The sequence below is a fragment of the Falco peregrinus genome, chromosome 8, assembly GCF_023634155.1.
Source record: "Falco peregrinus isolate bFalPer1 chromosome 8, bFalPer1.pri, whole genome shotgun sequence".
In the NCBI taxonomy this organism is placed as follows: domain Eukaryota; kingdom Metazoa; phylum Chordata; class Aves; order Falconiformes; family Falconidae; genus Falco; species Falco peregrinus.
In genome coordinates this window covers 17,711,009-17,728,363 of record NC_073728.1, presented here as the reverse complement: position 1 = coordinate 17,728,363, position 17,355 = coordinate 17,711,009, and the positions used below count along the sequence as shown (strand labels likewise).

General features: G+C 36.8%; 1 protein-coding gene across 5 annotated transcripts in view; it reads right to left on the bottom strand.

The window, feature by feature from the left end:
• ZNF385B (zinc finger protein 385B) overlaps positions 1 to 17,355 on the bottom strand; it is a 168,241-nt gene that overhangs the window by 112,522 nt on the left and 38,364 nt on the right. The window contains exons 1-2 of one of the 5 annotated variants that reach the window (XM_027786155.2): positions 13,522 to 13,866; positions 10,240 to 10,322 (exon numbers count right to left, since the gene is read on the bottom strand). The exons of 2 other annotated variants lie outside the window; for them this stretch is intronic. Coding sequence is in view for 1 of the 3 variants with exons in the window: in XM_027786154.2 (XP_027641955.1) it covers positions 13,522 to 13,546 (25 nt within the window). In the remaining 2 variants the exon portion in view is untranslated. Of the gene's footprint in view, positions 1 to 10,239; positions 10,323 to 13,521; positions 13,867 to 14,317; positions 14,409 to 17,355 lie in introns of those variants that run through there. 2 more of the 5 variants (XM_027786157.2, XM_027786154.2) reach the window with 2 other exon arrangements.

Sequence of the window (17,355 nt, the reverse complement as noted above, 5' to 3'; positions counted from 1 at the left end):
TAAAGCCAAGAAAATATATTTTAATAAATGCATGTTTTGGAAATGGTTCAATTGCACACATCAGAAAACACCTTAACAAAGCTAAATTTCCTGCACCTAGCAATATGAAATTGGCCATTCAATTATCAAATAAACAACTGAAAAGAGAATTAATGCAATAAATACCTATGACTAAGAAATTCAACTTCCCCCTTAAGGGTGGAGAAATAGGTGCCAAACTTGAAGGAAAACATCCTGCTACTAGATCCTTCCAATTACTGTGCCATCCCAGATGTACCGTGTAGCCCTATCAGTGGTCATTCCAACTTCCTTCACAGTCTCTCTTAGATACTTACATTCTATTTATCTATGATACATGGACCAAATGTTTAACACCATCCCAACATCCCCAGATCAAAAAATAGTTTAACAGCATTTGACAGATGAAAAGAATGAACAGGCACTGTACAAAGACACTGATTATGGTGAGCAGCTTACAAATCCATGTTAAAAAACTCCAAATTTATGCAACTGCATATTTATATTTGTACTGAAATATAACAGAGGTTTAAGATTTAGTAAGCATAAAATGTGGACACTCTGCATTTAACATTAAGGACCTGGAACCGGGTTGCTGAAATCCTGGGCATGTGCAACATACATCACAACCTGAGACAGGGAGTTTCTGACCTCTTCCCATCTCATTCTTGACTGCCTGTTAGAACTCGTTTTCTAAGAGTGGTTCACTGATTCATTCTTCCTTTTCAAAACTGAATTTTACTTGCAAGGCGTGGAAAGAAACTACCAACTTGTATGTCTCATTGACATATCAGCTATATTGTGTTTAGCCCATTAAAAATAAAAAAAAATAAAAAAAAAACCCTGCCCAAGCCAAAGGGCTGCTCTATAGGAAGACACATATTTAATGGGCAGCAAACCAGATTATTCTTCAGGAAGCTGTTTGCTTGTTCTTGTTCATACATATACCCATTTTTCTACTATGATATAATGAAGTGTTGCCAAAACAAACATTCACTTTCATGAGAAACATCAAGAAAATCACTTGACTTCAGCCAAACGACTGTTTCTAAATTATTCTTTTCTTCCTATTTGCTCTATTTTCTTCATGCATTATGTTTCAAGGCAGATTTTAAAATTTTGGGAATAAGTCTTTCCCATAATTCTGTACAAGTGTAGCATAATAAAACTGTGGATCTTGAGACATGCTTGCAATACAAATAAACATCCAGTTAATTACTATAACATAAAAGACAACAAGCTCTGAGCAAAATGCCTCTCATTACTAAAGATGATCATGACCAGTTCTATGCCAAGACAAGGCTGAAGATTCATTTGAAGAACAAAAAAACATACATAGTAATCTAAAAATCTTGTTTAAAGTTTCTTTTTGCTACAAGGCTATATTGAACAATTACATACCCCCCCCCACACACACACACACAGAGTGCCTATGTATGTAAGGTTTCCTTATCGGGCATTCATTGGAAGGCAGGTATTTTTCATTATAATTCATTATATCAATTCTTTTTTCTTTTTTTTTTTTTAAAGACATTTTATTAAGCCTCCGTGCTCCACATCCTCTCCAATTCTTATTACCATTTTCATACCCTATGGTGAGGCTGACAAGAAGCAGTGTAGATTTGACAACCAGAAGCACAGGAATCTAGCAAGAAATTACTATGCAAATGTGTCTGGGAGAAGATAACATTAATAAATATTTGCTGATGGGCCTTTTGCTTCAGTAGGTGGCACATCTATAATGAAAACTTAACGGCAGTTTAAGCCAAAGATCAGAAGCCTCATATGTACATGTAGCTGATGGATGACAAAGAGGAAAAACACTTCTATGTGTTGTCATTTTAGAGGAACTAAGCCAAGCTCACTACCTTAGATGCAAATATTTTCCTTCCAACTTCTCACATTCTATAAATGTTTTATTTACCAAAAAATAAGACTTGTTGTTCAGCAGTTACTAGCAACTTCCAAAACTATATTTCAAAATAACCAGATACTCTCAGAGCTGAAACATGAAGTAGAACAGGCAACATTAGGATTGTCATAAAAAAAAAAGGCAGCCTGAACATTTATTAAAAAAACCCAAAAAACTCCAAAGAACTTTACAACTTTTGAACTTAGTTAATTCTGCAGCTAAAGTAACGTAAGTCACAGGAAAGCACACCATATTTTTACCTCACTGTAGAGAAAAATCAATTATAAACTCTGACACTAAAAGAAAAATTTAAGAGAAGGAGAGAAAATACTACCATGTGATTACATAAAATTTCAATTTAGATCACAAGAGTGTAGGACGATGCTTCAGGAATAAAAAGTAATCAACCTGGGGTAAGTACTTAATTTCAGTAGGAGGAAAAGTAGAGGGAGGGCTCACACAGCAGGAAAAAAAGCAGGCAATTTAGGAGTGACCAACCTTCCCAGACATTCAATGATGTGCCCAAGAGCAGAACTCTACTTCTGTTTTAGTGTTTCCACTTTAGATATTGCTACAAAATAACTTCCTTTTTAATTCAAACCATGCTGTGATTTTCAGTTCTTAAAATACAAAATTGTAACATATTTTTGGATCTATTAACAGACAGCACTTTCAAAATCCTGAACACAGGTACACATATGAATCTGAGGTCACCCTGATGCAGAAGTGAGAAAAGCTTAGGTAAAGGTCAAGTTTGCAAGCAATACAGAAACTGCAGAAATAAATTCTGAGCGATACTTAAATTCACAAAGCTTTTTCACTCCCACTTCTGTGGGAGAAAGTTGGTATCAGGAAAAAGCAGCCATCTTCTGGCAGAACACTTTGGAATCAGAAATCCTGAACACTAGCTCACAAGGTATTAGAAAGATTAGTATTATGTATTACAGTCACAGGCTTAAGAGCAAGCCTGCTAACAACATCATCTTGTCAAGATAGTTTTGTGCAATTAAACTGCAAGCATTTTACCTTAAGTAAAACAGGAAGAAATTAGTCATCCAAATAAATCAGTATGCTTACACTGTGCTTCCACAAACTACAGAAAAGTCTTTGTGTATAGGTGGATGTGGGTGCAGGGAACATGCTCCAAAGGAGTTCAAAGGAGTTAAAGACGTCTCAAGGATAATAGTCTGAATATAACACTGTATAATATTGTCTCTAAACAATTCCAATGAAGTGGCAAAAAAGACAACAGCTAATGGGCATGCCTGTTTAGTATTAGTACTAGTGTACCAAAAAAGACAGTCAACAACATTATTTACATGGTTAGATTACAGATACTTTTAGTTCCAAAACTTCAGGTAAGACCATAGGAAAACACACGTCAGGTACATTGTATATGTAATGTCTTTACAAGCTGGTTAGGAAATAAGGAAGGAAGATTCTCTACTCCCTGTTCTCTGCATCTTCACTGAAGGTATGCTTTGGATAAATGTTTTTGAAATTAATACCAAGAAAATGAGGTGAAATGATAAGCACACATCATATAAAGGAACTCAAACTACACTACCCCACCCCCCCCCACCCCCCCCCCGATATTAAGCTTCACATATTTGGAAAAAAAAAGGGGGGGGGGGGGGGGGGAGAAGAGAAACCATTGGTAAAATTGGATGACAGGGACAAAGGTCACTGCACATCCTGCCTGGATGGTATCGAGAAGGGGACATAGAGCTGCTCCACAGCTGCCTTTCAGTATTTAACATACGAACATACAGAGGCCAATCTCTACAGAAGAGCAAAACAAGCAGCCTATACCATAAGCAAGGGATTTGACCTGGAAAACTACTGTCCTTTCACAAGTGTGCACTGAGAAAAGCTTGATCCTGCCAGCTGAAAATTAACTGAAGGAGAGGAAAAGACAGCAAAAGTCCAGAAAAATCCTGAGAAGTGTTGGTATCATGCTCCTAATTTGATGCTAAGAAAGAGAGCTTTATGAACTCCATTCTGGCTGAAAGAGCATTTGTTACTGTTACGAGTATATTGCGCAGACTTTAAAAACCAGGACCCAACAGTCCATTATTGTGGAGGCAAAGTTGTCGTTATGATTCATTGGAGAGTCACTGAGACCACTGATGTGAACCATGTTATTAAAAGAAAAAAAGTAATACATACTCCTTTCAGATGTTACACGAGCTGTGTTTGTAATTGCACACTCAGTACAAACAGTGCTGGACTTTAAATCAAGCCTCCATGCCATTTTAAAAGGAGAATGTTACGTAATAACAGGGGTTCTTTAATAGTGGGGAAGAAAAGGCACCTCCTGGCTCACAATTAGAAAATCCACATTGATAGTAAGATGCAGTTCTTAACTGCAAAGGTAAAGGGTTATTTAAACAATTGAACGGTGTAACAAGTAAATTCATCACATCCTGAAGTCCTTCAATTGAACTTGGATGTGACTCTAAATAATGTGTTCTAGTTCAATTGCAGATTTATTGGACTTAACAGCAAGCACTGGCATGTTAGTGAAAGCAATTTCTTCTACTGAAGGAATTAATGCTTGCGATTCTTTTGTCTGGTATTGTACAGGAGATCAGGCTTGGTGATTCGTTTGGTCCTCAGAGTCTGTGAGCCCCAGTGGATGCAATGAATCTGATTTTGTTTATACCAGAAGAGTCAGACTAGACCATACATGGCTTACAAATGTGTTGACTTCCAAATTTCTTGGTAACAAGTTAGCTTTGATACTGTACCAAGAAGAATTTTCTCATTATTTTCAGTTAATTGATAGATGTCCCTTCAGACTTCACTTCACTCTGGCAGCCAAATGCTCCACACCACAACAATATAGTCATGTTCCACTAATATTCAGCAACAAGATCAAAGGAGGAAAACAAAACCAAAACTGTTTCTACTAGATTGTGGTACCTCAAAGTGTCCTCTGCTGCATGTCTGCACTGTACTGGTTGCTGCTCTAACAACTACATTACCACCTGAAACCTGGAGTTTGCAGAACAGTTTTTACTGACCCCAGAACTCTATTAAAGGTAGGCAATAAACACCACGTTCATGTAATAGATGCCCTAGAAAATAATACAGTTAGCAAAAGGATTTCAATTATTTCAATTTCAGAATAGGTAGCATATTTACAGTAGCAAATCAGTTTCTTACAGATTATCACCACTCAACTACCTACTAAAAGCTGCTGGTTTGACTCATTTTAGGATATATAATTTCTAGCTACATGTTTTTGACCACTCAAGGCAGAATAAAAGTCAGCCAGACTCCATGCATGCTCCCTATCTTGTACATGGGAACCTCATCCAGTCTTTCTAAACACCTAATATTTTTCCAGCAGTGTGCTTTTGCTACAGAGGGATCACTGTTGGAACAAATGAGGCACATCCTCTTTCAGAGGGGCTGGATCAGCTCCCTTCTGCGTAGTGCACAGCTGTCAGTTCAGAGAATGATAACCCCTTGTACAGGATGGATGGGACTCCAAGCAGTCTAACAGCCTGCTAATCGGCAGCCAGCAGAAAGAACACATTCCTGCTCCCCACTCCACAGTTATTCAATTAATGCATGACAATTTCTGTGATTAGGATTCTTATCTTAGCTATTTAAAGCAGTTAAAGTAACTTTGATGCATCGCATCAACCTTGCAAAGGGGAGACTTGAAGCAGCCAAGGTGTGCTCACTATCTATCAGAGCAATCCCAGGTTCTCAAATGAGGAAAAAAAGTAGAAATACTTTAAAAGTATAGATAGCTTTATTTGCCCAATTCATCCGTTGACTTCACGTCTGGATAATCATAACAAATATTTCTGAAGCAGAACTATAAAAAGATGGAAAAATAACTGCATATAGTTGAAGACAGAAAGTATGTGTCTGTCATTCCATCACCTCCCAAGAATTTCAATAAAAAATAAGCACATTATGATTGCAAACTTGGCCTGTCTTTGCCAGGGTAGATATCCGATGCAGTAATGTGTAATTGACAGGATCATTATCCACTAAAACCTGCTGATTCCTTTTGCCATTGGAGTCTTGACATGAAATGCAACTGAAATCTTTAACTTCAAAAAGATATTTAGATTTCAGCGATGCTTGGTATTCAGTAAATTAACAGCCCTTCAAATATACTTATTTCATATACAAGACCACCACTCACAGAGACCTACGTCAACAATGAAAGAACTCAACAAAGCTTCTCTTCAAAAAAGGCTTCAGTAAAAGTGGCTGGAAGTTTACTGGAAACACTGATGAAAATTAAATCATCTCATGTAAGTATTATTTCTAAAGCTATTTTTAACCTTTTGAATTTTGTTTTATTTAATATCATGCCTATTATGCATAAAATTGACTTCTGGTGATACAAAACACTGGTATATTTAATTGTGTTTCTAAAAAGGTGAAGTACACTATTTATTCATATACTAGACTCTTGCTCTAAAAATACTAAGCAATACAAAATCCTTTAAAAAATTATAATGTTTCTGTATTTCTTCGGAATTATTCTTCTGAAGAAGCGTGCACTTCCTCAAAACAAATTTACTCCACCAGAAGGCTTCCTGGATTTTAAAAAATATTTGTAATTAAAAACCAAAGCAAAGCCCCAAAATACACCACAGGATTCACACTGACTAGACCTTTGCCTCTTCAGCTGTGATCAACTTCACTTCCAGTTCACAAGCAGAACTCATGGGTGCAAAACCTGGAATGCTTCATCACCCCCCACCTTCTAGGGCAGAGTACTGCACCACTGCACACCTAGCATTAGCTTCACTTTCTGCAGGAGGAAAATAAGGGAACTCATCAGACTAGCAGCCAGAAAGTGAAAAACAGAACAACAACAAATACTCAAAATCCAGCGTGCATCTCCTCAAGTAGTATTTCTTTAGGCCTATCCCCCAAAATATCATGTATTACTTTTCATCCTGGTTTAATGTAACCTTTTCTAAGACTGAATTTTCAACTGCCAGAAGCTGCAACTCTGCTGCAATTCAAACTCCTATTCATAAACCATACCCTCAACCTGTGAACACTCACACAAATATTTAAGCATAGGTGCATGATTACTCATCACCGAAGTCTCAGATATAGCACTCGTGAGGGTAGCTGACCCTTCAAAATTCTGGGACACCCTGACTCCAGCCACATTGCTGCTTCATTTCAAACATCAGGATGCAGCAACACCTCCTGCTCTCACAAATTCCTTCCTTCTTATTTTGATTTACTTCTGGAGTTGATCAGTACATCATACTTAAGCTCTAACCCAAATCTCTCCCTCTTCACCACCAATCCTATTAACATCTTTCCAACAAGTGAGCATGTGTATGACTGACAGCAGAAGTAGCTATGTATTTAGGTTGCAAAGCACCTTCAGACCATGGAAATCCCCAGCAGTTTTTATCCATTCCTGCAACAGCTCATTCTGTTGTATCACATCTCTCAGAAGATTCCAGTAAACTTGGGCTGGATCAATGAATTAATGTTGTGAACAACATGATAGTTTTAGCTAACAGCTTTTCCAACTATCTGACAAATGTTTACAAATCTGTTTATAAATATAAAATTACAATGATGTAGCTGTACATTGTAGATCACATATGAAATTATGTCAGCTGAAAGGGGGTTTTTTTGTAATTAATAGTTTGGATACATATTTCAAAGTAATCTTTCCATAAGGTATATTTTTCTCATTTTTAAGACTTCTTTGCTAGTGGGTATCCTGACACACTTATCAAAACCAGGCTGTTTCTGCCTCAACTGAATAATTGTTGGTAACAATACAAGACATTTTAAGTACCAAACACTATATACGACAAAAAACTTCTGAACTTTGGGAATGTATAAAGTATTTAAGTAAATACCTTTGTCACCCAGATTTTCATGGATATTTTCTTACAAAGCATAAGCAGATTACAGACTTCATTCATTAGCTGCAGGTAAATTATTACTTTATTGATTTGGATTTTAAGCTTAATTGATTGTCCAGTTGAGAAATATTATCTACAGAAAGATTCCAGCAGCATAGCTACCATGCAGTAACCACAAGTCCCAGAGTAGAAGTCTAGTATACAGTTAAGGTAACAATGTCAACTCAAATATTTATTTTTTTTCCAGCAAAGGTAATCTGAAGTAATCTCTAAAACAAAGTCATCCGACTTGTTAGTTTTGAGGACAGACAAAAGAAAAAAAGAAAAAAAAATATTTTTCCCCCTAAGGAGAAATACTTGTTAGAGAGGATAAATTATTGAAATGAACAAGTGTTTGCAAATAACAAACAAAATGAAGGAACAACAACATTTTTATTTTTCTCTGCCAGATTCTTCCTTGTCTCTGTCAAGATTTATTTTAAAAAATCTGGTATAACACCGCTTCCATATAAGCATTCTTTATAATCATGTCTACAAAAACAACTAAGGATATTTTCATGATTATTTAATCCCCAGAAAATAAGCTCCTGGTGTTCCAGCTTTGGCTTTTCTGAAAGTCTGTGCCCTGCTCACCAGCCAAAGCGACTGAAAAGTTTGAATCTTGTTTTCAGAAGTAACCTGGGTACACAGTTACCAAGTGCTATTTATGTTTCCTTAAAAGGTTGCTACAATGATTATTTAATAGAGGATGGATTTTTACTATCCAAAACCTTACTAGATACATATCAGGCTTCAATGGTACCACTAACAAAGCTGGCCACAATACACTGATTTCAATTCCTAACAATAATCTCCAGTTGTTGCCAACTAGTCTGCTTTTTCTTGATGAAGTGATTTCTGTGACTCTTTATCCAGATGTGCCACTCCAAAGCCTAGAAATCTTCCACACCTCTTTATTTCCTCCATGCTTCATTTAAGTGCATTCTGCTGATTAAAAAAAAAAAAGCCTCCTTTTCTGTCCACATTTAAATGCTCAGTCCCAGAACTATTATTCCATTCTACCTATTATGAAACAAAACATTTCAGGATGTCATCATTGCAAACACCCTAGGCTGAGAGAGAAGAGATAGCATGTGTAAATTTTGAATCCAGTTTGAGCAGAAAGACACACAATTTTAAGAACGTCTTTCATAGACTTCTTCCCACCTCTTCCTCTCTCTGTTCCACCTACTATAAAGTATCCTAAATAAAGAAAATGGAGACCCCTGGATGGAAGCCACAAACTTCCAGGCAGTATGTTCTGACTTCTAATTATGTCATTACAGAACATTTGAAGAGAGCAAAAGGGAAACAAGCACACTAGAGACCTGCTCTCTCTGTCTCTTCTTCTAGCTCAGTATAAGAATAAACATCACTCAAGTGAGCAGTTAACAAAAAAAAAAAAAGACAACAAATCCAGAAAAGAACACACCACAATAACCTCAGCAGTCCCTAGACCTGGAAACATCCTTTAATCACCTGAACACAAGTAATCTAAGGACAGATCTCAAACACCATCCAGAGCAAACGCATATATGCATATACCAACAAGTGGTATCACCAAATGAATCGTACCACAAATTCTTGCCCAGTCAAAAATCTGACACTTTCACAAGTTGCCTACCAGGAAAAGTTTTGCCCACTGAGCTTTCACAGTCATATCCCTTCCCTCAGGTAGCTCTTATAACACACTACATGAATTTGAAAATCTCAGTCCTTAAAGAAGCTGTAATATTCTGAGAAGTACTACAGCGAGAGAAATACAATACTTACTCATCTTCTCCAGAGATCTGCACTGCTCAGCCACAGACAAAAAAAACTTTTTCAGGGTAGGTCTTGGACCTACCAAAGGCTAAGGAATTTAGCCTTATCTGCCCTAGCTGCTGGTGTCAATACAAAAGCACCATCCTTACACCTGTACAGATCAAAAAGTACCCTGCTTTCCTCACTTAAAAAAAAAATTAAAATATTCTTACAGGAACAAAACACATCTGTGAAAGAGGGAAGTTACTCAGTTCATTTTCCCTTCAAAGAGATGTTATGAGCACTGCTCAGAATCCAACAGAACAGAAACCATATGAAAAAAGACACAGTTTCTTGGCTGAACGTTCTGGGTGAGAACTCAAGAACATCTCTGGCTTTTTAGCCTATAGACAGGGAAAAACATATATAAATTCCAGCTTCAGCAGCAGGTCTTCAACAGGGCTTGCCACAGTGATCTACAGTTCTGAGTTTACTCTGCTCTTCTGGCAGGAATCACCAGTGACCTTCCCTGAAAAAGGCAAATTCAAGATTTCCATGAAGAGCTTGGCTAGACTTGAGTCCCAAAGTCAAGTGATCAACATGGAATTGCTTACAGTCCCATACCACTTCCTCAGTCTTTATTCCCTTTACCTTACAGTATCCTCTTCTCCTCCAGAATCTCCTTGTAAGTAACCTTGCAGTGGTGAAACCGCTATCCCCTCAACATTCTCAAGCTGCAAAAGATCACCATACGTTAACACTGATGTCTTCTAAAGGAGAAGAAATTAAAATTATGGTGCCATGTGATAACTGGCAATCTGATATAGTAATGGCTCTTGAAACAGTAAAGCTTCCTACTAGGAAGCCAAGTAGTTTTGTCCAGTGTAACGAGCACACCAGCTCTTCCTTCTCACTTTACCTACCAGTGTGAAATGGCAGTAGGGGAAATATGCAGCAATAAAGACACTTGGAAGAGGATGCAAGATTTTTGAAGCTGAAAGCACCTTACAAACAACAATGTGTTGGAACAAAGAACTAGCCAGCTTGAAATGTGACAAGCTTGTATTCATAGTGATAAAAAAGCACAGATAAAAGAATCCCAAAAAGAATAAAAGGACAAGGAAAGGCATTCTAGCTCAAGCACTTAAAGAAATAAAACAAGTTTTATGTCATAGTAGTGACATGTCACACATTGTTTTCAGAATGTTCACGACTATCTTCTGCCTGGTAGCCTTTAAACACATGCTGAAGAATAGCAATTAAGTTTATTCAAAAATCCTAAAAAGACAGCAATTTTTTTTTAAAGCTGTAAAAAAACCCAAGCTGTCAGTCTGTATGTATTTCTTGACTACAGGATGATCCAACCAACACGGCTTTGAGAAAGGACCTTTATTGAAGTGATGCTGTGCCTTCCAAGTATCTTTGACATAGGGCAGTATTCTCCATAGCTTCTACTTCTCTTCCACCTCCATGATGATGAAATAATAAAAAAAATCAGTACACCATCTTAAGTTTATTTCTTAAGTAAGCCTTTGGAAGCTATGGCCTCCAGCTGCTTCTTTCACAGGAAGACTTATCAGCAACTGATCAGGATCTCTCCTCAGCACTTGAGAGAAGAAACACGATCACTTCTAAAGCCCACCACATCTTCCACACAAAAAGCAATTTCAAATTTTGCCCCTTGCAGACAGAACAGAGCAAAGAAGCAAATATTGTATCACAAAAAAAATGCTTACTGCAGGATCAAGTCAGAATTATGGAGACCTCTATTAAAAGCAATACAATTTAAAATTACCTAGTAAACAAGAGAAATTACCATAAACTGGACAAAGTAACTCAAGCGAAGCCTAACAATGCACAATGTTAACCACTGTAATCTTTCACTAAGGACAGCTGCTAGTGAGGGAACAGTTAGCAATCTGGCAGTTAGAATGTCCTCTTCCAAGAATGAAAGATGGGTAAAAAATTGGCTCATCAATTTATGAATTACATATATTAAAGGAGGTTTTACAAAGGTATTTACTAACGACATTTTTTGACTCCTATAGATTTCCAAAGAAAGAGCAAAGTTTGTAACCTGTTCTAAAATTGCTTTTTAGAAGCATCTCTCCTGAATGTTTAGGGTGCTTCATACACATTTTTCAAGTGTATTTTGTCCTTGATCATTAAATAAGCACACAGAGCAAATCAGTATTGAGGGACAGTAATTTTCCATGTCATGAAAGAAAGCTTATTGCAAAGTAATTACAAAACTCTGTATGAAGTTTAAGAAGGTGACAATCAATTTAATAATTTTACGTCATGAACTACAAATGTATGCTTACAAACGTTATCTGAAAGACTGCAACAAAATAACTCAAAAATGCTATCAGAACTGTGAGTAATTTAGCTAACTGTGGAGACTTTTCCTTCATTAGGGTCTCCCTAGGATCCCCACCACGAGATGGATTTGTGTTGAGGGTTTTTTTGGGTGAGAGGTGTTGTTTTGGGGTTTGTTTGTTTTTATCTCCAAAGAACACCTTAGCAGAAGCTATCAGCTTTGACAGAACACCAAAATTCTGGCACTGAACCATAAATTGACCATTACCATAAAAAGAACTGCTAAATGAGAAACCATGTGCTCAGTATAAAACTAATTTCATGCTTTCAAAAGCACACAGTGGCTTCTAGCAAGATAGTGGCCCTGGGACTTGCAAAGACAGATTGGCTAATACAAATGGTGTGTGCTCCTGATGCAGTCTGCTTAGCCAAGCTTTACATGTACTGGCAGTAAATGGAAATTCTCGAATCTTCTGTCAAACAAATACACACTTATCTATAACTTTAGAGCTGAAAGCTATAAAACAGCTGCCTCATAAATATATTTAGCAGGAAAACGCATGAGCTGTCCTAGTTCCTCGTAAGGAAAAAAAAAAAACCCACACCACATCAGGCTTTACATAGTAAGCATAGACATTTCTATAGCAAGCAAGAAATCCATTTTAATAAATGTTTTTCAGCATTTTTCCTTTTTTTATTGAGAAAATTGCTATCAGCAAAAAATCATAGCAGGTCTTACCACAAATTAAACGTATTAGCAGAACAGCAATACTTAATAAGTAACTCAGTTAAACTAATTTTTTGTATTCTGCTATAGGTGAAATTCTCAGTAAAAAACTCTCTTTTTTTAACACATTGGTACAAAGTCTGTTTAGTTTACGATAATCCTTCTTTCAAGCTTAAAGATTTACTACTAGAACTTCACAGGCTACCTTTAGCACACTATCTGTTCCCTTAAATAAAACTTACTGCACTGAATCTCAAATTTAACTGGTTAGGGAGAAGCGCCAGTAATTTTATACCCATCTCAAAGCAAGTTGTCAGTGCAAATGAATTACTGGAAGCTACCCTGGGCATGACAGATCATAACTTTTAATATTAACAATGACAGACATACGCAAGTTGTTAAATCCAGTATACAATTTATTTCATTCTTTACTTTCTTAGTTTATCTGGAGAATTCGACAGCTTTTGTGTTTACATATCATTATAACTATAATTTGAGATTTAACAAGCCAGAAAGCAAGCTCTGGTAAGAGGTATTTAGTCACACTGCTAATTAGCTTCTTTCTGTAACAGTAATACAGCATCACTGACATGTTCCAAAAACATTTAAAATGCATAGGAAGTCACCTACTGGAAAGATGCCCTCTGCAAACAGCAAGCAAGGAAAAGGAGCTTGCCACATATTTAGAGTTACTTTTAATACTGAAATAAGAGAAGAAATATATGCATTGTATGCCTTGCCATTTTTCTTACCCTTTCCACTGAGTAACTAAAACACAACTGACATGCACACAGAAATAATGCCAAAAATATAAGCATCCACTCTTAATATCATATCACAAAGCAATTCAGTGAAGTTTAATAATAAAAAAAAAAAATCATGCTCACCTCTACTGGGAAGCCCACTCCACATTATGGCAACACTACTGAAGCAGCTTAAACAGCAACCAAGTTACATAAACAAAACTTCCAGTATGTGACCAATATGATCTACGGTGCTACAGAGACTTGGCTTCAGCCCTGATCATCTGTGTGACAGTACGCTGTTATACCAGTGCTGTCTCAAACCTTCCCAGATGCCGGCTTATTGCATTGCTCATTGAAAATCCTTCACACGCTGGCAACATTTTAGGGAAGGACAAGCACACTCTGAGTCATTTGTAAAGAAAGCAAAGCAATTTCAGTTCTGTATCTTCATGCGTACCGAAACAGAGCACTGTCAAAGTAGAAGTCTGAGGTGAATTTATGCTGAGAAACAGGCAACCCAAGCCTTCATTATCAATGCATGGAATCAGCTACAGTGATCAAATTCAAACAAACCATTAAAAAAAAAAGAAAAAAGGGTATGATTATGAAAGGCTCTACAGATTCAGCCCCAAACCACACAGAATGAAGAATCATCTATTTAGACTGTGTAAATGTTAAAAATAGCTCTGTCTTTTCTACAATGAACATGAAACAGAGGAGAATCAGTAGCCTGTATTGTGGTAAGCTTCATTATTGGGGAAAAAATCCAGCAATAAAAATTAATGATTCCTTACAGCTTTTCTAAAAGATTAATTTACAATTATGCAAATGAACAAATAAGTACTTTTTAACCACATTACAAGGTCTGTTATAAACAAATAGGGTATTTATTAAAGAGAAGCATACATATTTGGATGAAAAATTTTAGAATACTGACCCAGCAAAGACTTGTGCCGTCCAGCAGATTAAGTATTTGTACAACACACACATACCCCAAATAAAAGCATGACATTACATGACCTATGCCTTTTCTTTCAAAAACAAGAATATTTTTTAATTACTTACTAGGAAAAATCTCCATGGCTTATTAAATTCATGCTCTTCCTACTCCCACACAGACTTCCTACTATGTAAATCTTTTTGTCTTTTCAGGTAGTTCATACATTTTCTTTCCCAAAAAAGATAAGAGGACATGTGTTGCTCTGCATACTCACACCCACAGAGATACACAGTATAGTAAGAATCAGATGTAATCATGGCTAGTTAAGTTGGCAATGAACTAGAAAGACACAGGAGTTTTTATTTTAATACCTGTATAGTTATCCAAATATACTACTGTGTCAGGGGTCAACTATGAAAGACATTTAGGATCTGATCCCAGATGAGGATACTTACCATACAGAAAGAGTACCTGATTTACAAGACAAAAATAACAAACATATCTGACTTTACTGTTTTATTTTTTCAGTCATTTTAATACAGAAATCACTGTTGGAAATGTACACTGGATAAAAATGATGAATCTGCATGTATAGATAACTTTTCATCTCAGCTGCCTATACCTGTAAACTGTGGATTACATCCTTCAAAGAGATGGTGAAGAAATCCTTGCAGCAACATGAACTCACCGGTTTCAGTAGCTCTCTATGCTGTTGCCTGGGCTGTTTAAACGACAAGAGAGACACCCCCCCACCCCCCCCCCAGCCTGAGCAGACACTGTGTCATCACCACTCCTGCAGCCATTCTCTCTCAGCTTGAAATCATGGCTGGTGAGCAGCTGTATTTTTAGTCCTAGACCCTAGAACACCTAATTATCTTATGTCTTACATGCTGGTTCTTTACCACAGCATAACTGCCCCTGAAGAGGAAAGAATTTTGTAGAGCATTTTGATATGGGAATATGCAAACTAGTGGCAAAGAGTGCCAGCTGTGGTAGCCTGTTTTCCTTTGAAACCCTCCTCCACTCCACCCAAAGCACCACCCCACATAAACCACATTTTTCCTTATTAGTCACATACTCTGTTTCCTAACAAATGTCGTTCATGTGCTCCCCACCTCCAAGAGGATGAAGTGGAAACTACAGATGAATAACTGGTCTGATAACCTTTACCAACTTCAAAAAAGGTTGTGTTTTCTTTTTGCCATTAGGGAACTGTTCAATTCTTTGCGCTAATGCAACTTACCAATTACTTAAAAACAACCAATCTCAATGAAACAACAATTTCCACTTTTTTTTTCTTGATGACTACCTATGAGTTCACATATCATCTACTTACTATATTTATGAATCTTACCAGTACTTTCACAGTGCAGCTACTCAAACAGAAGACAAAGTATTATGGATACCGTTTGTAGTTATTAGCAAACATGAAACCATGTCTGCTCTGTCCCTTGATATTAAGTCATCATTAACATTTTGTGAGCAGCATCAAGTCTACAAAAACAATATAATAAATCCCCTTAATGTCAGAGCAACTAATCATGACTGCTGTGAATGAAAAATAGCAATCACCTATCATGAATACATTTCATACTGTAAGAAAATGTTAACTTATGTAATATTAAATGTTTCTTAAGAAAGTTGCAGAGATACTCAAATGATGCAAAGAACATGGAACCATCTAATCAAACGAATCTTGTTCAAAAGACCACTGAACAAGAACTCAAACAACCCTGTACTGAGATAAGTGAAATACTAGCAGTTTCTCAACAGCTCACTAACCTAAGTTGCATTACAGGAACATAACTTTTTTAAATTATTATTATTATTATATTGGTGAAATGTAATAGTTTTGCTTTTTAGTAGAAGAATCTAATCTTTTCCAAACAGATAAACAGACTTTACGCAGAGTAGGATAGCAAAGCAGGGAGCAACTTCCCTTTCACATGGGGGCAGAGAGAGGAAGTCCCGAGGCATCACTCCAGTTTGTGCCCCCACAGCAGCAGCTTTCTTCAGACTGCTTTCCAACAGGTTGAGCTGTAGGCAGCAGATGTGGAAGGCAAAACAAGCATTGACCTTCTACAGGTCTAAAAAAGATTTTGTCATAACACAAGGAAGCGTAAGTTCACAGTGCTTTCTACTGTCCTCCTCTTCTCTTACACACCGGTTCCATAGCTATACATGCAAGAGTTTAGTAGAATTCAGCTCACAAACTCTTACAAGATACTTTTTGGTTGCTCCTTAGCATTCCTCTGAGCATTTGGTAGATTAATTCATAAAGATCTTCTGTAATAAAAATCAGATTATCCCTGTTCTTTTTTTTTTAGAAAAATGAAAAGATAAACATTGATAAGGAATTTGAGGACCTAAATTAAAAGGCTTCAAGTAATCAAAAATTCCCTTCTCTATTAAGTTGCCAAAGCAGTCTTAGATGGCAACTAAGCTGCCCATCAGCAAGCTAGTCTTGGCCCAGCTAAGGATACAAACCTACATACAAAGACCTTCATTCAGAATCAGATTCTTTTGACAATTCAAAATGAAGGAAAAACTCCACTGAAATCAGAGTCATGCACTGCAGTTCCATTCTGTTGTAACCAACCATTGTTTAGTCCTGCATTGACCTAGTCACCTGGCAAGGTAATTGCTTTACAGTTTCATTAAAAAAAAAAAAAAAAAAAAAAAGTGTCCTCCTCGTATGTACCAGACCAAAGGTGGGCATGCGGAATTAAGGCTATATGGAATATTTTCCGCATAATTTCTCAATGTCTACCAATAGTCCATTTTACCTTTTGAGAGAAAAAAAAAGTCAAATGCTTAGAAAATGAGTTATAAATTTAAATTAGATTTTTTAGAAGGTCCTTTTCATTTTATATGGCTGAAGACACTATTCACCCTTCCTAACTCTAGACATTTAATCTGGAAAACAAATATGCAAGTTAGCTATATAGGCCATAGATCCTTTGAAGGATAATTCTGAGCACTTTAATTGTAAGTCTCCCTGCCGCCATTAACTGGAAAGGATGCTAGACATCCAG